The 23,513-nt window shown below is 46.8% G+C and overlaps 1 protein-coding gene across 3 annotated transcripts in view; it reads left to right on the top strand.

The window, feature by feature from the left end:
• Positions 1-23,513, top strand: part of PRKG1 (protein kinase cGMP-dependent 1) — a 371,601-nt gene that overhangs the window by 290,750 nt on the left and 57,338 nt on the right. For all 3 annotated transcript variants that reach the window (XM_039553813.1, XM_039553812.1, XM_039553814.1), the window contains exon 8: positions 15,958-16,023. In XM_039553813.1, the coding sequence (XP_039409747.1) occupies positions 15,958-16,023 (66 nt within the window). The remainder of the gene's footprint in view (positions 1-15,957; positions 16,024-23,513) is intronic.

The following is a 23,513-nucleotide window of genomic DNA, read 5'->3' as shown; positions in this document are numbered from 1 at the left end:
CACTTCCAGGGCACTCCAGTTCACAGTGGGGTGCAGGGGCTCGATTTTCCCCATGGTCCCAGACCTTGAGTACAAATTCCTGCACTTCCAGGGCACTCCAGTGAGGTGCAGCTTGATTTCTAATAGGGCTGAACCAAACCTGCTCCAGTGAGGGACAGTAAACAGGGGGTGAAGAGGGACAAACAAATGATTTTGTACGTAGGCAAGAGCAGAGAACGCCAGGGCTGCAGGATGTTGTGCCTCATCAGCACCTGCTGGAGAGGCCCCTTTGTATTTCCCCAGCCTGGGGACATCAAACAGATCCTCAGCGAAACACCTCTGGCACTGAAGGGATAGGGATGGTCGGGAGTGAAAGGCTGGTGCACAGAAATTCGCCTTCTTTTCATTTATTGTCTCAGAGAAAAAGAAAAATGTCAGAATCATGGAGTGGTTTGAGTGGGAAGGGATCTTAAAGATTCAAAATTCCACCCCTGCCATGGGCAGGGACACCTCCCACTGTCCCAGGCTGCTCCAAGCCCCAATGTCCAGCCTGGCCTTGGGCACTGCCAGGGATCCAGGGGCAGCCCCAGCTGCTCTGGGCACCCTGTGCCAGGGCCTGCCCACCCTCCCAGGGAACAATTCCTTCCCAATATCTCACCTGAATTTCCCCTCTGTCTGTTTTAAGCCATTCCCTGTGTCCTGTCCCTCCATCCCTTCTCCAAAGTCTCTCTCCATCTTCCCTGTCGTCCTCTCCAGGCACTGCAAGGCCACACTGAGGTCACCCCAAAGCTTCCGTTCTCCAGGCTGAACAATCCCAGCTCTCTCAGCCTTTTAAAATCTGTCTTTAAAATCTTTGTATCGACCCAAAATCTCCCTCAGGGAAAAAGAGCCCTTAGGAGATAAGGTCCCTTCCAACCCAAACCTTTCTAGGAGTCTAAAATCAAAATTGTCCTACTCTTCTTCTCACAAAGAGGGCATAAATGACATTCATTTGTGTGGGGAAGTTACACTCAGAGCAAACTTGATGACTCAAATGTAGTTAGTGAATAATCAAGTGGTTTGGAGTCTTAAAGACAACAGTTGTTGGTTTAGAAAATCACAGCTTACGACTTGTCCTTGCTTTGCTCCGACTGAATCATAGCCTGGGAACTCCAATTGTTTATTTTTTTTCCCCTTTGAAGATGTTGTCTAAAGAGCAGGCACAGTATTCCTCCTGCTGGGTTAAAAAACATGGAAATAATAAAAATACAGATCTAATGTTGGGCAAGCAGAGTGTGCCAGATGGAGGAAGGCAGAATTCCAGGGGTTTGGGGGAAAGCAGCACTACGGAAGGTTTATGGTTACCATCATCTTTGCTTTTGCTGCAGTGAACATCTCCAAGGATTTTTCCAACGTCTTTTTCCCTCTGTGTTCGTTCAGAGCCTGAAAAAAAAAATTATGGAAATAGGGGATGCTTAGGGAATAATAAATATTATTGCTATTTATTAGCTACAAAAGCTGCTGGAGCACTGTTCACATCAAAGAATATGGTTTTCATTTATAAAATTTTTAAATAGCACAATTTGGGGGATTTATTTTCCTGTTTGGAGCAGGATGAGTGGAGTGGGTGGTGATGGAAGAGATTCCAGGGGTCAGATCTGGTTCTTGCTTCCTGAAAAGAGCAAAACCCTGGAACTGCGCTTTGCTTTTCCCATCTGGAGGCTGTAAAACAACCTGGCAGGGCTCAAAGCTCCAAACTCTTCCCTTTTCCCCTCTTCTCATGATTTTTTTGCAGGCAATTCCTGTGTTGTGCGAAAGAAAAAGAAGGAAACAATGGGGAAAAAAAAGAATTCCAACCTAATTTTTTTCCTGTAGCAACACCTTGCTGTCAATAATAACCATCAACAACTATTGGATCCAAAGGTTTTATCTTAGAATTTCAAAATGAGGATGCTTGTGTCAAAATGATGGTTTATGGCAAATGTTTCTAGTTGGGGAAAAAAATCCATGCTCGGCTATAAATGTATTTTTAATGAGAGGAGAGAAAAATCCTTGTACCACAGGTCCAGTGAGGAAATCACACATTTTTCCTGGGAAAATGCTTCCATCAAAATACTCCCGCCAGCTCTGTTCATGTTTGTAAGGATTAAGTGGAACTGAGGAATGCAGCAGTGAATTTTAATTCTCTTGACTTCCTTTAAAGAAAAAAAAAAACCACCTCAAACAAGTGAAGATGCCTATGGGGGATGCAGGAGTAGGAATTAATTCCTGGGATGTAGACTAGATAATCCATGTTAGCAAACCCTCAGAGCAGGTTTACAACAAGATGGAATCAAAGAGGGGGAAAGAGAGCAAAAAATGGGATACCAGCATAAATGTATAGCTAAATTTACTACAGCACCGTGGTCAAATCTCCTTTGCTACCCAGGATGGATCTGGGTCTGTGTGTCAGGCTTGGAGCTCCATTTAAAATTCCTGTCATTTATAAATTGTAGAAAATTGAGGGAGTTTTCTGCACAGTAAACTGGAATTGGGATGCAGGGCCAACTCATTTGGTGATCATTATGAGGCACCATCATAATGAAATGTTCAGGCTTGTGCTTTACAAATAATCAAATGTTCTTTGTTAGAGCCATATTAAAGTAATTCCACCTCTGAAATACAGAGTAGTATCAGTTCCTGGCTTGCATTTTGCCTGCTGTAATTTAAACACAAAGGGACCAAAGGAAATGGCCTCAGCTTGCACCAGGGGAGGTTTAGGTTGGATATCAAGGAAAATTTCTCCACCAAAATGCTGTCAAGCATTGGGACAGGCACCCAGGGCAGTGGTGGGATCAGCATTCCTGGAGGCATTTAAAGGATGTGTGGAGGTGGCACTTGGGGACATGGGGCAGTGGTGGCCTCAAAGCCCATCCAGTGCCACCCCTGCCATGGGCAGGGACACCTCCCACTGTCCCAGGCTGCTCCAAGCCCCAATGTCCAGCCTGGCCTTGGGCACTGCCAGGGATCCAGGGGCAGCCCCAGCTGCTCTGGGCACCCTGTGCCAGGGCCTGCCCACCCTCCCAGGGAACAATTCCTTCCCAAGATCCCATCTAAAGTTCCCCTCTGTCAGTGTGAACCCATTCCCCTCATCTGGTCCCCCCATCCCTTGTCCCCAGTCCCTCTCCAGCTCTCCCTGGAGCCCCTTTAGACCCTGGAGGGGACTCAGTCAGTGATACCAGCCTGGGAACAACGCAGGAATAATCCTGATTTATTTATGTTTGCTGTTCTCCTCATCCTCCCTCCATGAACCCAGAGTTCCATAGGCTGAGCACTATCCCTGTCCTGTATTAATTCCTATTTCCGGGCAGCCACCTCTCTACCAGTCCCCTGCTTTGAATTTAATGATTATTAACATCAGTTTTCAGTCTGAGACTGAAGATCCGATCTGAGATGAGATCTTTTACCCAGGTCCAGCCTTGGCACAGGGGCTGTTTAAGCTGCTGATGGCAGATCAGGCTCCAAGAGTTCCATGTTCAGTGGCAGCCTCTGAGCTCACTTTGAGTTGCCCTGGCTGTCAATACAAAGGATACACTAAAGCTTTTCATTCCTCAGTGCATTCCAGCAGATTCCTGTTGTCCCAGCCTGTCCCTGTCCCTGTCCCCGTGCGGTGTCACTGTGACTCCAAAGTCACAGGGCCAGCCTGACCACGGGGATCTTGGAGAGCAGCAAAGCTGCCTGGGAATACCCACCCTGAGCAGGGTAACATTTAAAAGCCATAAACTGTGTTATCAGCACCCAAATGTGGGTGTTAATGTAGGCGAGGGCACCGCCTGAGCGTGGCTCTTGGCAGGGGCAGCGCTCCCGTGACAGTGCTGGGGGTGGTGTGAGGAGCTGGGCTTCCCTTTGGGTTTGGCTCCCAGAGCTGGGCTTTTGGGATGGTTTTGCTCTTAGGAGAGCCTGGTTTTTGTTGTGAGGTCTGTGTGGGTGAGACCCAGGGTCCCTCTTAGCTGAACACAGAGGGCTGGGGTTTATTTAGGAGTGCTCCCCTTAGGGCTTCACAACCCACTCAGGTTTTGTTAGGCTGAACCACGATGTCACTGATCCTCCAAAACTCCACTGGAGGCTCAAGCTTCCCATCCCAGGGAATTTAAGAGGGGAAACATCTCCGGCTGTGCCAGCTGTGTGAGACAGTGTGTGGAGTTTTGAGGAGAACTCCTCAGTTCTCCTGCCTCAAACCCCAACTCTTCTTCTTTTCCTCCATGACCTGCCCCCATGGAACCTTTCCACTGGTGATTCTGGCATCCAACACCCACTTACTGCTCTTGGAATATCTTGGAGCTTTTTCCTGATGCTCCTGAGCCTGGGAGGAATTCCCACAGAGCTGCCCAGGCTTTGAGACCCCCTAGAAAGTGCTGATTTGCTGACAGTAATTATATTTCCCGGATTTATTTCTTTAAATTGTTGTTTGTCACCGAGGTCTCTGCAGGCTCTTGCTGTTTGAAGCAAAGTGTCAGTGATGCTTCTGGAAATTTCACCACGGATGGTCCCAAATCCACCAGGAGCGATGGGAATCGTTGAGCTGCATGCCTTGGGTGGAACAGACATTTTCAGAGGTTTAGCTGTGTTTATGTTCAATAAAAAAAAGGGAAAAGCTCATTTAAAACTACTAAAGCTGTGGGCCAGCTTCATCTCAATTTAATCTCGGGTTTGCTCAGGCTGAAAAAGTGGTTTAGGGTTATGTGGCAGAACTTCCCTAATGAAGCAATTTCACTCCGGCTGCTGAAGGGGCTGCCAGAGATTTAAATTCATCAAAATTCTGTTATATTTAGTTTTTTTTCCCCTCAGCCCCTGGGTTTGTAAAATCCAATCCTTGATTCCCAAAGTCTAAAGCTCCAAACGACACGTCCTTAAGGCACCTGCTGAATTCCACTGTGTCTGCAGTCAGGCTGTAATGGAATGAAATGTTGGCCGCTGTAGAGTTGAGTAGAAGCTGGAGCATTTTAGAGTTTTCTATAAGCCACGATCTTATAAAGATGAAAATGACTCTGACAGGAGGTTACTCAGCACTTGTCCCAGGTGCTGGTTTATTTTCTCATTCTGTAGTAGAATTTTAGATATAAAAGGTTAGGGGAATTTACAAAAGAATAATTGTGTTAAAATATGACTTCTGCACCGTTCTGGGGCCAAGATGGTGACAGGGAATAGCAGAATCCCGGAATGGTTTGGGTTGGAAGGGGCATTAAGGATCAGCTCATTCCATCCTGTGCCCTGGGCAGGGACACCTTCCACTGTCCCAGGCTGCTCCAAGCCCTGTGCAGCTCAGCCTGGCCTTGGGCACTGCCAGGGATCCAGGGGCAGCCCCAGCTGCTCTGGGCACCCTGTGCCAGGGCCTGCCCACCCTGCCAGGGAACAATTCCTTCCTAATTAATGAGCTTCTGGTCCTGGATTGAAGCCTTCCAAACCATCTTTAGCCTTCTACAGCTGAGTGGGTGGGAAAAAATTTTTCCCAGGGGGAAGACTTAAAGGAAATTAATTCAGGGAGAGAGAAAGGGATGTGAAATTCCTGGACAGGGAGATGCTTTTATAGACTGAAGGGACTCAGCTCTTTTGTGGAACCGGCTCCTCCACATCCTTGGCTGCAGAATCGGCCAGGAGCATCTTCTCTGTGCTGAAAGGACAGGAGGTAGGCAAGGTAAAACTTGCTGGGAATATCTGGGAGTGCAGTGGAGCAGAGGGAATGCGTCAGGACATAAAGAGGCTGGAGGATTTTGCAGCCATGGCATCCAAGCCTTCGTGCAGAAGCTGCAGAGTACATCTCACATCAAACAACCCGGACATGATCCCAGCTCCCCACTGCTGGTGAAGCCTTCCCGGGATTTTAACATCCTGACCTTGGACACTTTGAAATGTCCTCCAGGAAACTCCGCAAAGGGAGATGGAATTTGAAAGCCAATATTGTTCTTTTCTGAAGCTGGGTGTTTCCAGCATCTCCCATTCCCACAGGTCAATCCAGGGCTTGTCAGGATGGCTCCAGCTGGAGTTTTCTCTCCTGTCTTGCATCTGGCATTGGCATCTGAAATTCTCCCAGTGCTCTCCTCAAGCTTTCTGGGATAAATCTGCCTGAAGGAAAGCTCAGGTGGCACCAAGAGGTGTTCGGTTCTTGTTCTTCACGTGACCTGGAATCGGGACTGTGGTTTTTAGTCTGGGACATTTAAAAATGAGTTGGATTTGCCAGAGGTAGTGGGGAATTGTGAGCAGGAAATAGAGAAAAATCAGCTGAATATTGGCCAAAAAAGAGCTCCAAAGGTCCCTGCTCTGACCTCCTGCTGCAAGCAGGGATGTCCCAACTCCTGGAGCAGAGTCATCATTCCCTAATCTTAAAACTCTCCAAGGATGGGGCATCACCTATTGCACTGCTCCAAGTTTTCCTGAAGTTTTCATCATGTCCAAGCTAGACCTCCTAAATGACAACTTGAAGCAGCTTTGAAAAAATTCTGGGGGGAATAAATCCCAAGAGAAGTAATTTAAGCTAAGGAATCTGGCATTTAACAGGGATTATTGCCACCACTTGCTTCAAAAAGCTCTTGAGCCTGGTCTTTCTTGTCAGGAAAATGGGAATATAGCCAATCTCCATGGATTTGGGGGTGTCCACAAGAGGAAAGGATTAATCCATAGGTATCACATTCTATTTTTTTTTAATCTTCCATCATGTGTCCTTTCTGGACGGACTCTTAGGGACTTGGAGAAATAATAAATAATTAATAATCAATAATTTGGCAGTTTGGGAGAGATCCCTCCACCTGGGGAACTTGGGAGAGCTGAAACTCTTTGGAATGCTGGGAAAGTCAGAGCCTTTCATGCTGTTGGTTTATTGTCCTGCTGCTACAAAAAAATGAGGAAAAATTCAGATTTTCAACTCACCCCCAGCATGTCCTTGAGCAACGTTGGATATTTTATGGATAAGGCTCCCTAAGCAGGACATCTCCAAGGGATGCAGGCTCATTTAGGAAAGGTTTTATCATTGGGAAACTCTTGATGAAAGGCCTGTGATAAATGATTGGAGTTGTAGCCTTATTTCTCCTTTTCTGGCTGCAGCAGATACTTTTCCTATGTGGAGATTCCAAGTGAAGGATAGTAAGAGGGTGGAAGGGAGGGATTTTAATTGCCAGGAGCTTTGATTTCGCAAGGGGACAATGACCCTGTGTCCCTGTGTGAGAAGCATTGGATCACTTCACAGTTTGGGGGATCCACATCTTCCATCCAGCTCATTGCTATCAGTGCCCAGGGCTTGGAGAGGGGTGAGGCAGCCATGGGAAAAGGGATTTGATTGCTTCAAATCCCACAACAGTTTGGGGTGGAAGGGCCATTAAGGATCATCCAGTGCCACCCCTGCCATGGGCAGGGACACCTCCCACTGTCCCAGGCTGCTCCAAGCCCCAATGTCCAGCCTGGCCTTGGGCACTGCCAGGGATCCAGGGGCAGCCCCAGCTGCTCTGGGCACCCTGTGCCAGGGCCTGCCCACCCTCCCAGGGAAGGAGTTGACCAGGTGGGGGTCGGTTGATCAATGGTCTTGGAGGTCTTCTCATTCCCTCTTTGGTGATTTATTAAAAAATATTAAAGCACCGCTGCTGAGCCCTTCATGGAGAAAATGGGCCAAGGACCATTTAATGTGGCTCTGGCTGTTGAATTCTTCTGTTGCTGTTCTTCTTTTTTGAGGAAAATAATACAGATAAGCATTTTCCTCTTTATCTGTGCCAGTTTCCTGGGTTTTTGGCTTTGCCTGGCTCTGAATTATCTGATCGAGGCTGGCAGATAAGTTCCTTAGGGAGAGTAGGTCTGCAAAGCTCTGGTTTCTAGAACTCTTCTGATTCGTTCAAGGTTTAATTGAATTGTCCTTGAATGGGATAATTAACATTTAATATATCTTAAAGATGCTCTTGTCGCCCACTGGCTGATTTAAACAGCAATGGATGGGGTGTGGCAGGGTTTGATTTCACTTTAATGAAAAAGTGGTCATTTCATAGCCCTGGGTTGTTTCACTTGGGGAATACCATTAATTATGGACTAGTGAGACTCTGGTTCATTACAATAATTCTGAATAAATTACACGAGTAATTAGGTTGAATCATTAATGGGTTTGGCAGGCAAGGAGGTTTTACCATCCCAGTGTCAGCATTGTGTCACTCAGATTCGGGTTCATCTCTCACTTCAGACTAAACTTAAGCCACAGTTCACCTACAAATACCAGTTTTAGTTCGCATAGAACATTCCTATGGCTGTGTTTGCTCTTCCCTGCCTGTCTCGGCTGCTGGAAACACCGTAGTAAATGATATCAACATCATTGAGGGATTCCTGGGAGGAATGGGAATGCTGGGCCCACTGAGAATGCTTTTTCCATCAGCAGACAGGGATTTCTGAGCGTTGTCCCCATGTCAGCAGTGGGAAGCACAGGTGGGATGCAGTGGCTCCCTGCAGGGATTCAAGCTGTGCATGTGTGGGGTCGGGGTTGAGGGGAGGACTGGGCACTGCTGGGTGGCTGGTTGGGCTCAGTGATCCTAGAGGGCTTTTCCAACACTTCCGTCATTCCTCGCTTCTCCTGATGCTGGCAGATCCAGCTGTGGTGGGCTGGGTGCAGTTACAGGGCTTTAAACCAGATTCCATGCAGGACTTGGAAGCAAAGGATCAGGGATGAGATAATCATCTCTTTCAGCCTTAAAAGTCACCACCAATAAGGATTTCAGTGGGAATGCCTGCAGTGTATATCCTCAGTGTGTTGTGGCAGCTCTTGGATTTCATTGGAATTCCCTTCCCAGGCAGGTGGATTCCCCAAGGGGTGGCAGAAATGGAGTTTGCCCAGAGGAAAGGCAGAGCCAGGGCTGTGACAGATGGCAGCCCTCAGGCACCGGAGAGGAGAAGGCTCCAGGAGAGCTCAGAATGCCTTCCAGGACCTAAAGGGGCTCCAGGAGAGCTGGAGAGGGACTGGGGACAAGGGATGGAGGGACAGGACACAGGGAATGGCTTCCCAGTGCCAGAGGGCAGGGCTGGATGGGATCTTGGGAAGGAATTGTTCCCTGGGAGGGTGGACAGGCCCTGGCACAGGGTGCCCAGAGCAGCTGGGGCTGCCCCTGGATCCCTGGCAGTGCCCAAGGCCAGGTTGGACACTGGGGCTTGGAGCAGCCTGGGACAGTGGAAGGTGTCCCTGCCAGGGCAGGGGTGGAGTGGACTGATCTTTAGTGCCCCTCCCAGCACAAACCATTCCAGGATTCCCTGACTTCCAAGTGTTCCCACCCCAGCACTGCCAATCCCTGTGTTTGCCTGAAGGAGTCAGAAAAACAAAGTGGAATTAGCAGAGGGTGGAATTTGTGTTTTGCAAACGTGGGATTTGGGAAATGGAGCCTCCTGGCTGTGGGCACGTGTTTCAGGAGGGGCTGTTTAGCACTTGGCAGCGTGAACACCTGGGTGGAAACTGAGCTGAGGGTGCTGCTTGTCACAGGTGTTTGGGCAGACATCCCAAATCCATTGGCCACCTTCCCTCGGCACTCCTGGCTCCTGGAAATGTCCGACTTTGGCTCCTGGCTCATCACCAACAAGCAGCACTTCAGAGCCACAGGGAATTGTGTTCCCCTGTGGTTTGTTACCTGTGAGTTGTGGATCTGCAAAGTGCTATTTGCCAGGAGATAAATAGTTACTGTTTTTATATATATTATATACAGGGAACATCAAACGATCCCAGACTGGCTTGGGCTGGAAAGGACCTCAAAGCCCATCCAGTGCCACCCCTGCCATGGGCAGGGACACCTCCCACTGTCCCAGGCTGCTCCAAGGCTGTGTCCAACCTGGCCTTGGGCACCTCAACAGTGGGATCCTTCCTTGAAACACACATTTGGAATGTTAATACTCCCAGAAGACAGAAACTTTTACCTAAAACTTCACTCTGTCCTGAATGCATCAAAATTCCCCTTTTTTTAGAAAACTAATTGAAGAGGAATTTGATTCCCATGGAGACACTGACATCCCAAGGACACGCAGTGCTACTTTCTGCCAAGCCTGAAAGACCCATGGGAATATTAACATCAGAACATTTATTAGGAAAATGCAATTCTTGATTTCCAGGTGACTTTCCCAGACTATTCCAGTGCCGTTTTCAAAATCCAGGGCTGTAATTCAGCCTCATGTCTGGGCTTTTTTTCCATATATGTTTTATTTAAGCTTTGAATTGTATTTCCTCTTTGGACAGGCATTTTATTTTACAAAAACCCTTTTAATCCCTAATCAAATTTCCATAAGTTATTACCTATTTTAACACTGGAAGTGGTTTAGGGCAGACCTTCCCATGGAGGAGGAGCATGGACTAACTTTTGCTCCTCACTTTTAGTGCTGTGAGTCCTTCCTGTGCTGAACGGCCTCAGATTCATCACAATTTGTTCTTAAATACCTGCTTGCCTCATAAAAATGATAAAAGGAAGACAAGGTTCCTTGGAGGGTCATCAGGGCTTGAAGTTATGGGTGTAATAATTACTGAGGTTTTTTATTGTGCCTTCCCAGTGCTGAGTGCTGACTCTTCCACCTTCACATTCAGGTGTTCAGCAGCACCTGCCATATCAAACCCCTATCAAATCACCTAAAGGGTGTCCTCAGAGCAGGGAAATCCTTCATGGCAGGGTGGGACACGTCCACCAGAAGGCGAGAAGCTGCTCCACAGCACAAAAGAGGTGGAGGAGTCGAGGTCACTGCCACAAATACATTTTTTTGGGATGTTCAAAGCAGTAGCACCATCCATCAACATGGCACCATCAGTGGGAGATGAACCTGGGAATGGGGATCCATCCCTTTCCTCCTGGGAATCTGCTGGGTGACAACCCTGAACGGCTCTCCTAACACTACTGTTGTAGTCCCAGCATCAGAATTTCCTCCAGGTCACCCCCACCCAGGCCAGGAATTCATTTCTTTCCATTCCAGTTGGATTTCTTGGATAGGATTCTCAGGGCAAGCCCTTTAACCATGAGATTTAGTTTGGTTTTGGCCCTTAAAACCTTCATTATTGATTCATTTTTTCCAAATCAAGAACAGGCAGGTGGTTGTTGCATCTCGCCCTGCTGCAAATGTAGGCCAAGATGCAAGTGAAGTTAGAGAAATGGTTACAAATAAAAGGTAACCAAAACTTTAAAAAAACATTTTTAAGTCTCCAGGTAGGCAAATCCCTCTTTGTAAAGGATAGAAGGTCACCAAATTTGGGTACCACTCCTCAGAATACCCAATAAAGGTGAGTTTTATCTCCCACCTGAAAGTCACAGTGTAATCAGAAAATACCCAGTAAGATTAAAGTGGGGATAGAGATGCTGGGTTTGAGCTGTTATCACTAAATTCAAGCTAATAACTGATTTCTCCCCTTTTTTTCTCTTTTCTGATGTGTCTTGTCCTAAATGCCTTAATTCAACCTTATTAATACGAATATTGTAACCAGGCCAAGTGTACAGTCCTGGAAGGGGGGAAAATGCATTAAAGGATGGGAACAGCAGCAAATTAGAAACCTCTGGATAGTGCTGTGGCATCATTTCAAACCCACCAGGGAAGAGCTCATTTTTTATTTCTGGCTCTGCTCTGCAAACCCTCATTAGCACCATTCCCAAATGATCTCAGCACTCATCTCCTGAGGTCCCACAGGACAGGGGATTTCTGCCAGGGCCTCTCCCAGGCAGCAGCAGGTTCTGCAGAGAGGCCACCAAGGACCAGGCACTGACCCACCTGCTCTGGGTGGTCCTTTGAGGTTCTCCAGTTTCTTGAGACAAGAAATGGGGTTTTATCCTCGTTTTTAGGGAAGGAAATGGTGAACATCAGGAAACAGCTGGATGTGGCTGTGCCCATGGGGTCACAGAATGGTTTGGGCTGGAAGGGACCCCAAGCCCACCCAGTGTCACCCCTGCCATGGGCAGGGACACCTTCCACTGTCCCAGGGTTCTCCCAATGTCCAGCCTGGCCTTGGACACTGCCAGGGATCCAGGGGCAGCCCCAGCTGGGAATCTGTGCCAGGGCCTGCCCACCCTCCCAAGGAAGGAGTTGACAAAATGGGGATCAGTCAAAGACTGGACTTGATGACCTTGGAGTTCTTCTCCAAACTTAAGGAATTCTGTGGTCCATGTCTGCATCAGTCACCTGGATGTGCCTGATTTCCATGGGGGAAGCCACCCCTCACAGACCAAAGTCTGGATCCCAACACTTCATCCTCCTGAGAAGCCAGCGCCCGTTTGCCTTTGGCTTCGATATAAAAGCCCATCGCTGGCAGGAATAAACACAGCGCGCTCCACTCAGCTTTAATAGGTTTTAATGTGAAACTAATAAAAGGTGCCACTGGAAAAAGCTGTGCTGGAAAAGGCATTTCATAAAGAATCTTCTAAAAATCCCCTCAGGCATTAAAATCTCACCTCCTAAAAGGGAATGAAATACAGCAGGAGGGATTTGACTCCAAGGTACCCCAGTTTGAGGACATGTAGCAAAAACCCCGTGTGATTTCAGCTTTAGGCATATTGGGAAAACAAAACGTTTCTTAGAGAACAACAGTTCAGCTCGTTCAGCTTTAAAAATATTATTTTATCGATTTTTTTACTTAATATAAGCAAAACGTACAACTCTCCAAATAGAAAATGTACCAGCTCCCCCTAATACTCTGTCTTATGCCTTGTGAGCATCTCGTTAGCATTTACTGACTGCTCCTAAAATATATTTCTGTTCCCAGAGGCTCCAGCCGAAAGGTTTAAGCCCTGCCAAGGGTTGTACAACAAGATTTACAAAAGAAAAGGAGCCCTTTGTGATAATTGACTGGAATATTTATGAAGCCGAGGCCTCGGGCCTTTCAAGGCTCTGTTGGTCAAGGAAATTCTGCTCTGTCTTTGCTGCACTCAAGTTCTAAAAGTAAAAAAACTCCCAGGAGCTGCTGCTGAGATTCCACCAGCCTGGAGCAAAGGAGGCTCAGGGGGGACCTTGTGGCTCTGCACAAGTCCCTGACAGGAGGGGGCAGCCGGGGGGGTCGGGCTCTGCTCGCAGGGAACAGGGACAGGACAAGGGGAAAGGGCCTCAGATTGCACCGGAAGAGGTTTAGGTTGGCTATTGGGAAAAATTCCTTTACAGGAAGGGCTGTCAAACATTGGGTGGAGTCCCCATCCAAGGGATGAGGAGCAGTGGGAGCTATGGGAGCAGGTGTTGGGGCAGGACTTCAAGCAGTCTGAGGATGTAGGAAGGTAAAAAAAGCAAAACAACGGGAATCACCTGAGATATTTTTACATTTAGGGCAAATTATGGAAGCCTGAGGTAAAGCCATGGAACAGAAGCTGAAGTATGAACTTCTCTCTTCTTAAATGAAGTTGTTGACAGCTTGTCAGAAGCAAAATTGTTGTAACTTCCCAATGTGGTGACGTGGGCTGTAAATTGCAAGCAGAAAAACAGATCTATGCATTTCACCCCTGAAACAATGGCTTCGTGTTTCCAGTGGTGTGCTGACACGCCTGGGAACGTTTAGGAATGTGGATATCATTACCACCTAATTCCACCGTGGGGTTAAGGAGCTGAAGAGGGCACACGAGGTCTCCTGATGGGGTTTTTGGCCCTTGTGCACAGCCAAGGATCTCCTGAGGGCTCCCAAATCCTCCCCTCTTGGATTTCCACGGCCGAGAGCCCCCGCAGCAGCTGTGACCTTTCTGCAGGTGCTGAGCTCTGAGCTGGGGGAGCTGCAAAATACCGGGGGGGACACAGAGCACAGAGCTGGAGGGGATCAGGAGCGTCCAGGGGAAATGCTGGAGCGGCCGCGGCCATGGAGCGCTCGGAGAGCGGGGGAGATTCCACAGATGAGGAGTGCGCCTTTTCGGGAAGCAGCTGTGAGGATGAGGGGGATGAAGGCCAGGGAGTGTCCGAGTCAGTGCTCTCTCCTCCTCCCTGGGGCCACGGCGGGTGGTGGGCACTGCTGGGAATTAATTAATTAATTATTTGTTAATAAGTTGTCTTTTGCACATTGCTCTTCTAATAGCAGCCTGTGCGTTCAGTGCTGTTAAAATAATTACTTGTATTTAATGCACTTGCAGTAATTAATTGTCTCTTGCATTTAATGCAGTAATTACTTTGCACTTGTCACAATTCCTTGTTGCACTGGTAATAGTTACTTTCGCCTTTAAAGCTGTGCACTTGCTGAGAGCAACCTCTGCATTTAATATCTTGCACTGCTAGTAATTAGTTCTTTCATGTATTTGCTTGTAATTAGTGTTCCATTTAATGCTGCTCACTGGAAGTAATTACTGGGAGTAATTACCTTTGTTTTTAGTGTTTTGCACTTGTTGTTTTTCATTCAATACCGTGGTTACTTGTTGCATTTAATGCCGTGCACTTACTTGTAGTAACTCCTGCATTTAATGCCTTGCACTTGTAGTAGTTACTTTTACCTTCAACGCTGTGCATTTACTAGTAGTAACTTCTGGGTTTAATGCTTTGCACTTGTAGTAATTATTACACTTAATGCTGTGCCCTTACAGCAATTCCTCTTGTGTTTGGTGCAGTTCACGTGTAGCAATTACTTGGTGCAATTAATGCCATGCACTTGTAGTAATTCCTTCTGCGAGTAGTCCTGTGCACTTACTAGCGGTAAACATTTCATTTCATGCTGCACACTGCTAGGAATTACTCTTGGACTTGTAGTAATGATTTATTGTGTTTAATGCCACTTACTTGTAGGAGTTACTCTCTCGTTTAATGCTGAGCACTTGCTGGTAGTTGCTCTTGCCTTCAATCCCCTCCTAGTAATTTCTTTTCCACTTAATGCCTTGCACGTGGAGTTTTTCATGCCGTGCACTTCCAAGGTTTCATTTGCCTTGAGCGCCACGGATTCCTGCACTTCCCTGTGCTGCTGCTGGCCAAAGTCACCTTCTAGAAAAGGATGGATGAAGGACAAGACAGCAGAAACCACCACGGTCCCTTGTGCATTTGAATGTCTCATTTCAGATTTTATTGAAAATGTTTGAACTGAGGCCGCTGATTGTATTGTATTTTCCTGCTCTGTAATCATCTAAACATAAAACAGTAACAATAATCATGTCTCTGATCCATACATTTAAAGGGATAAATGTCTTTTTGTGGCTTCTGGCATAACGGGACCAGTGTGTTGAGTTTTACCTGGAATTAGTGGACACCACCAAGTTTGAATTCTTGTTTTAATGGATCAGTATATTGGCAAAAGGTGGCTAAGCCACTTAATGAGGAATTCAATATTGTCTTTCCTTATCCTCTCTGTATTTACCCACATTTTAGGAGTTAAGAGCGAAAATTATCCACTGCTATTCCACGGCTGCTTTCTCCTTTGCTTTAAATTAGCACAATGTGATTTATCAGTGGGGTAAATTAGCACTAATACACACTTAATTCCACTCCTAATAGAGTCAGCATTCCAGCACAGGCTGGAATATTAATGTTCTTCCCTTGTACTTCTGCTTGCTCTGTTTCAAAGATATGAACATGAAGAGAGCTCCAAAGCAATTAAAGTAAATGAATGATGACCTCAGAGGGAGAGTGCACGTGCATCACCCTTCTTTAACCATATTCCTGCTTTAATACCTCCAGTCTTTAAAAGGGGATTTCTATTCCTAAGAGCACCTGTAAATCTCATTTTCTGCTTCAATGGAAACGCAGAGTGGTGTTCCAGCCTCAGTGAATGAGGTGTGTTTAGAAGAGGGAAGGTCTCTTTTGCCTGTGATCCACTTACCCTTGGAACATGGAAAGGCTGGAGGGAATTGGGATAAAGTGAACCCAGAAAATGCAGCGCAGACTCTGAAACACTGGAACAACAAATCAACCTGATTAAAATGAATTAAATTTATATTCTTGGAATTCTAGTCTTTTATTAACTATATGGATGATGAAAACATCAGGGAAAAGCTGTGAAAGCCAGAAATTTATTCTCAGAGTGCTTGAAGAAGCCTGTACATTGGAAATCAGAAGGTTGGCATGGAAATAACTGAAGAAATGTGTTTTTTCTTTCAGGGAGGATGTCAGGACAGCCAACGTCATCGCAGCTGAAGCGGTCACTTGTCTGGTCATAGACAGAGAGTAAGTCCCTCCTTCTGCCTGGGGCTGGGGGGAACTCCAGTGTAAACCTTTTCCAGAGCTTAACAAGAGCCTTGGATCATCTTCTCCAGAGAGGCCTCTTAATTTGGGGTGATAAAGTCACAGATACGTCCTTGATGAATTTCCACTTGAGGGAAAGTGCCCCTAAATCAACCAGGCAAAACTCAATGGTGACAATTAGAATCTCAGAGAGACCAAATGGAAATGAAGGAGGAGCTGGAATTACTGTGGGAAGGGATCTGGGTGTTACAGTGGGACACACACGGAGTTCACGGCATGAAAGGCATCAGCTCCTGGCAAATGTTGGAGCAAGGTGTTATCCCAGTCCATGGGGGGATGGAGAATCCTTGGGAGAAGGACACAGCCCTGCTGGGAGCTCTGTGGCTCAGAGGAGATACAGGAGGACAGGAGAGTAAAATAATGATTTGTACAGGAAGCTTGAGGGAATTAGGGGGGTTTAATCCAGAAAAAAACAAGCCTGGATGCCCCAGTGCTGCAAATCCAGCTGCTCCCTGCAGTTACTGGGAATGAGATTCAAAAATGACATAAAATGACATAAAAATGGAACACGGCCCCTGGGGGGGTTTTCTGGTTGTGAAGCACTGGCACAGACCAGCAAAAGGCATGGACATACCTTCCATGGGAATGTGGTACGGATCTGTGAAACCCACAGAGAGGGTGGATAGGGATTGACTTTTCCCTGCCTCCCCCAGTGCAGGAACTCCAAGAAACCTGCAGGAGGGAGCCAAAAGCTATGGGAAAAATAAGAAAAAATTGCAAATGTTGGAAAGGAAAATTAATCCATTGGATTTTTGAAGTATGTGGGACCCACCTGTGGGCCAGGAGCTTCCAGAGCAGTGTGGATATTGTTGGGGTGTCTGGGCAGGTCCAGGAGCTGGATCTATGATCCCTGTGGATCCCTGGAAGTGGTTCTGGAGCCCTCCTTGGGTTCTGGTGAGAGAGAGGATTCCGTGCTCTGGTAGGGCTGATCTCCATCCCCTCAACCCTGCTGTGACACAAGTGGTTTGTGTTGAGCTCTCTCACAGGCCTCCACTCCTGGAAATCCAGTATTCCGTAAAGGCTGAGCTGGGGAATCCCTTCAGAAATCCCAGTTCTGATTTCTGTTTATTGATTATTAATTGCAAAACCCACGGTCTGTCCATTGAACACAGGTGGGGAACACCTGAGAGTTCCTTTCCCAGCCTGGTAGATGAAACACCCACCCTCCCTTCTCGTGCCTTGGGGCAAAGAGAGGAAGAAGAATTCGATTATTTAGCAAAATAATATTTTAATAATCTTTATACTTTTAAGAATTAGATAATTTAGCAAGCATTCATTCAGGGAAATAAAAAGCAACAAGTCATTTATGCTTTTTATTTTTACCCTTTTGCAACAGATATTTCTGGTTTGCACTGTAAGAGTTAAAAACCCCCAAATAATTCAAGTCACCCATTCCTGATCATTTTCCAGACTGTGCCTTTCCTTGTCTCCTGTGCCTTTTCCCCAGTATCCAATGCCCTTGAAATAGTAAGGAAGTACGAGTTAAATTTAAACTGATGAAGCTGCGGTTAATCTACACCAGAGGTTCTATTAACACTCTGCAATTAGCAGAGGAACACTATTTATAAAATTCTTATTTATAGTGCAAGGAAAGTGACCCTATTGACAGCCCTATTTATAGCTCAGGGCAGGCTGTCCTGTGTCCTGACCAGGGCTGAGTTTCGTGTGCCAGCTCTTCCTTAGGCTGGTATTTTATAGGAATGACAACAACTGCAGGAGCAAAATTCTGTGTGGAGAAAAACTACCAGGGACTTGTGGCAATTTGGGAAATTGGTGAGGAGAAAGAACCATTTGTTTATATCCAGATATAGGGAATTTTACACCTTTTGGGTTGTGGAGGTGGATGTGAAGGTTGGGCGACACAGAAGGCAGCAATGGGAGCAGGGAATGGCTGTTCCGTGCAGCTGGGATCTGTTCCATGTGGCAGGAGGGGTGACACCAGTCCCTGCAGCTGCCAAATATTTCCTTTTCCCAGACAAGCTCTTTGCTTGATCAGATGGAACCACTGGAGCAGCAGTTTCCATGCTCTGGGGGCATCCCCCTCTGAAGCAGCTCAGCAAAATTGGTGTTGCAGTTTCAAAAAAACGAGTGATGGCAAAAGACCTTTCCCTTAACACATGGAATTCCCGGAGAATTCCACTCTCACTGACCAGTACCACCCATTGGAATTAGCCAGCAGCAGGGTAACTCTTCCAGCTTCCTGGTGAAGGCTTCCCAAGGCATCCAGAAATTGTTCCAGCTGCCACACTCCCATCTCATTAACAGAGACAGTCATACCTTAGTGCCACAGTAAGTTATTCCTAAGGGAGACGTGAGCTTGCACTCTGGATTTGCCAAAATTCCCAGCAATTTTAGGGCTGGTTTAGGTGCTGCAGAGTTTGTAGTTTGGGGGTGAATAATATGGAAAACTCTTCACAGGGATGAACCAGGAGCTCTGGGCAAGTTGGGTTTGAGAAGGGAATTGTTCAAGCTGGGTTTGAGATGGGACCTACTTAAGATGGTTTTGAAGAGGGAATTACTTAAACTGGGTTTGAGGAGGGAATTGCTTAAGCTGGGTTTGAGAAGGGAACAGCTTAAGCTGGGTTTGAGACAGGACTGCTTAAGTTGGGTTTGAGGAGGGAACTGCTTAAGCTGGGTTTGAGAAGGGACCTGCTTAGGCTGGGTTTGAGAAGGGAACTGCGTAAGCATGAAGCCAGGAATGCATTGCCTAAAAGGATTTCTGGAATTTATGAAATATGTATAAAATGGCCACAGGGCTGAAGCAGTGGGAGTTGGAAATACCACGAGGGAAGTCAAACTGGAGCTCGTGATGGGTCTTTAATTTCCAGATGATGTTGGTGCTGCCTTGCTTTTTAATTTCTTTGTGAAACAAGAGGGCTCTTGCAGAAACACCCCAAAGGCACCCAAAAAGTAGTAGAGCTATCTTTGCCAACCTAGGTAGATGTGCTTTGCCAAGTACATTTCCAGCATCCTTTTCTGGTTCAGGAATGAGCAGAATCCTGATCTAACGATGAAAACAACCTGCAGGAAGCATTTGGTGCATCCCATGGACTTTGTTCCCACTTGTCCATGTCCTGAAAATATTTGTTATGCAAAGCATCAGCATTTTTTCCATCTTGCAGTTGTGTTTTTGAGTCGCTTCCTTTGCCAGAATAATGAATTTCAGTGGGATTTGGTCCTTAATGCTCTTAATCCTTCCCTGGGAGGGTGGGCAGGCCCTGGCACAGGGTGCCCAGAGCAGCTGGGGCTGCCCCTGGATCCCTGGCAGTGCCCAAGGCCAGGCTGGACATTGGGACTTGGAAGTGGAAGGTGTCCCTGCCCGGGGCAGGGGTGGCACTGGCTGGGCTTTGAGGTCCTTCCAACCCAAACTTTTCTAGGAATTCTGTGATTCCCAGTGGGAGCACCATTCATTTTGGTCCCCCAAGGAAGAAGACTGCCAGGAAAAAACCCAAAAAAACCTTGTGTAGCCCTACCTGGTCAGGTGTATTTGAAAGAAAGAACTTGGCAATCAGAAAGAAAAAATTTCAAGGAATTTCACATTATCATCAAGATTTCAACATGGAAGAGGAGGAACTGTAATCCAGTAGGGAAAATGAAGTGAGAGGGTGAGAAGGCTGAGGAAATGAGGGTGGCAGCTTTGGAAGGGACCACAGCACGGGGCAGGCTGGGGACTTCTCCATGCTCAAGCTCCCTGGTGAGTCGGGATTGATTTATCCAGATGCTCTTCCTGCCAGCCATGGAGCACAGAGCCAACCGTGGGCTTCTGGAATTGGCTTGGAAACTTCAGCAAAATCCATGCAGTGTTCATGGGAATTGTGAAAAAAAGAAAGTCAGCTGGATCTCTGACCATTCCAAGGAGTTTGGAGAAGCCTTTGGATCGCTGGGGAGCCGGACAGCTCATTGGAACCGCAGCATTTCCTGCTCATCCAACCTCCACTCTAGGGATGCACATCAATATTTTATAGCCCCTCTCACACGGCTTTCAGGCATTTCTATTTCCAAGTGCTTTTTTTTTTTTAACATTTCATGGACTTTCTGTCTTTAGGACTTGCCTTGACACCCTACAAGATCAAGGCTACCATTAATGAAATTTTTCCTGTGGTGACACTGCAGGAATTCATCCTCTGGGAAAAAAAACACTTCCTGTGGGAGATGCTCCATGGTGTTGCCTCCAAACTGGTCCAAGCTTGGCCTTGTTGGAGCTCATCCTGATGAATTTCCAGGCTCCTTGGAGGGGTCGTTAGATTTGTTCCAGAAGTACAGGTGGGGCAAAGTTAACAAATATGTGCTGGATTTGATGGATTGGTCCTTTGGGAACCTGTCTGTAAAAGGTCTTCTGATAAATACTGTGCAGACACCCCTCGAGCATCTGTTCTGTGGCTCAGTTTGAATAAAGATACACAGACAGACTTCACTCTCAGCTCCTTTGTATGGAGAGAAAACAGGAGGGAAAGGCTCCAAACTCATTCCTGACATTTGGATCATCACTGGCACCCTCAGGGACAAGTTGGTGCAACTTCATAATTCTTTTTTTTTTCACACCTACCTCTTGAAACTGAAGAAGTGTTGGGAAGTGTTCGTGGCTGCTCCTGAGCTGTTGGAATATTTGCACTGAGGTTGATTCAGGTTCATCTTTTATTTACATGGGATTTTTTTCCCCTCCACATAATTTATTTATGGCACCAACAACGTTTTCCTGGAGCTCAGAGGTTTAGCAACACTGTGGGTGCTCAGAGAACAAAACTGCCTCATGCAAATGGAGAGAGAGGAGCTGATGGATCAGAGCCAGGAGAACTCAAGGCACAGCTGCTGCTGACAGAGAGTTACAAAACTACCTGGAATTTACACTAAATGCTGCTTTTCCAGCTTCTCATCTTCTCAGCTGCACGTAGCAAGAGGATGCACTTTTTTTAAGGCAACATTTGAAATATTTCAGCTATTTTCTGCTTTTCCACTTTGCATTTTCCATTTTTGTCCACGTTTCAAAGCCTGGTTTTGGATTTTATCAGGGAGAGCTGTGAGGTGTCAACAAAGGTTATTGGATCAGCCCTCCTGGCAATGGAAATGGGAGAAAAATGAAATAAAAAAGTATTATCCTGGCATGACTGACCCCATATAAGCTGAGCCGAGCTCTTTCCATGGAGATTTTAGGGTTTGCTGCTTTACTGTTTCTCCCAGTTGGAGCGAAGTTTATCCATGGAGAAAATTGGTTATGAGGAGAGAATAGGAAAAATGAAGAGAAAAGGCCACGAGGAGAAAAAAACACGAGCAGCTTCTGATTGAATTCTTGGGGAGGTTGGGACTGAGCCGAGACTTCAACAACGTTGAGATGGGCAATAAAAAAGGGACTCAAGTGAACTTTACATCTTACCCAGTGTTAAGTCTGGCTTAAAATTTTTAATAAAATTAAGGGTTTTAGAGAAACTGTTGATACTCCTTTCAGTGACTTTTTCTTCTTTGATGTTTCACTAGAAAAGATTTATTTGCCTTGCCAAGAAAAACCTGGGGTATTTAACCCTGCCCCATTTTCCTAAGCAAACCAAGCCTAAACTGCAAATTAAGCCCTAGGTAATGTCTTATGGCCTTCCAGGATGGTGTTACTGTGTTAATTAATTGCCTGAATGCCTGTTTGGGGTGCAATTAGGCATGAACACCCCAATCCTGCTTTGCTCTCACTGTCACCTTGCAAGGTCAGGCTTCATCCCGTGGCACATTCCCAGCACTGGGAAGATCAAACTTGAGGTGTTGAAGGAGCTGAGTTGTTCCTGTTTTCACTGCTGAGCAAGGAATTTGGGGTTGGAAAGATACCCCCATGATTAACCCGTCCTAATATTAAAAGTATTAATAATTACCAGCCTGGTTAAAAACCTCTAACACGACTTTATGTGAGAGCAAAGGGCTCTGTGCCTTGTCTTCCTCATTAATGAATCCATTAATTTGCTTTCCCTGGGCTGCAGAAATGATTTCCTTGATTGTTTGATTTCAAATACCATGAATTAAGTGGAGCGGGACACTGTGGGAATTGGTGTGGGCACAGGGCATTTCCTGAGCAGTAATTCCCAGCAGAGAATCCCAGGATGGCTCAGGCTGCAGGGAGCACAGAGGGCACCTGGTGGCACCTCCCTGCTCCAGCAGGGCCATCCCGGAGCACAGGCACAGCACTGTGTGCACACAGCTCTGCAACAGCCCCAGGGAGGAGAATTCCTCTGGAAAAGCCCTTGCAGCAAATCCAGATCCAAACCCCCTCTGCCAGCTGCCCCACAGCAAAGGACAAAATCCAGCCTTTTCCAATAGGATAATTGGGCCTCCCTTGGCTCTGCTGGAAGTGCTGTCCCCGCTCTCCACACGCCCATGGGGTACATTCCATAGGGTCAGGCATGTCCTGATGCAGCAGGACCCCGAAGGACTGGCTCAGGACTGGCAGCGTGTCTGAGCCACCTGGGGTCCCACCGTTCCCATCCCAGGAACACGGAGTCTCCCTGGCTCACCCCATGCCTGACAGGAGATTGCATTTCCCCTGGATTTTCCTCACCTGCTCAGTGCCATTAATTCTCTTTGATCCTATAAATCCTCCATATTAAATATCCCTGTTCTTATTCCTAAAGTCAGAAATGTGGCCCTAAACAGGGATTTCAATTCTTTTCTTTCTTTTTTTTCAAAGTTTCCTTTCATTTTTTTGTCCACTTAGAGCAATTCCTGTTCTTCAGCTCTGTGTTTCGTGCCTCAGGAGTGTCAGGAGCACAGAGGAGCTGGAGGAATCGCAGGGTTTTCATTTATAAAGCTGTGACCTTAAGGCAGAGATCATTCAAGAAACTCTGCTTTGCAGCAGTTCATCCTTTCAGATTTTTCTTCCTTGAAAAAACAACCTGCGTGTGACAGACCCCCTGGGAATGCTGGAACTGGACAGTGAAAGTAGCTTTTCACCTGAACATGACTGTTTGAAGGCATTCACTGATTTCAGTTACTCATTTCTGGCTTTTCATGGAATCCCAGAATGGTTTGGGATGGAAGGGATGTTAAGGATCACCTCATTCCACCCCTTGCCATGGGCAGGGACACCTTCCACTGTCCCAGGCTGCTCCAAGTCTCATCCAACCTGGTCTTGGACACTTCTCTGCCACAGCTTCTCTGGGCACCCTGTGCCAGGGCCTGCCCACCCTCCCAGGGAACAATTCCTGCCCAATATCCAACCTAAGTTCCCTCTCTTTCAGTTTGCACCCTTCTTGATGTGTTTTTGGATGCTGTTTCTCTACAGATGAGGAAGCTGGGATCCAGAAATGGAACTGTCGCTTGGGAAGCAGAGGGATTTAGAGGGTTCCTGGCTGGAGGACAGGGATGTGATGGTTGAGGTGCCACCACCAGCCACACTGGCACATTTACTCTGAAACTTCCACTGGAGGGTGAAAACTTTC

Source organism: Corvus cornix, chromosome 6 (assembly GCF_000738735.6).
Source record: "Corvus cornix cornix isolate S_Up_H32 chromosome 6, ASM73873v5, whole genome shotgun sequence".
Classification (NCBI taxonomy): domain Eukaryota; kingdom Metazoa; phylum Chordata; class Aves; order Passeriformes; family Corvidae; genus Corvus; species Corvus cornix.
The sequence above is the reverse complement of the archived record's forward strand: the minus strand, read 5'-3'. Positions and strand labels throughout refer to the sequence as shown.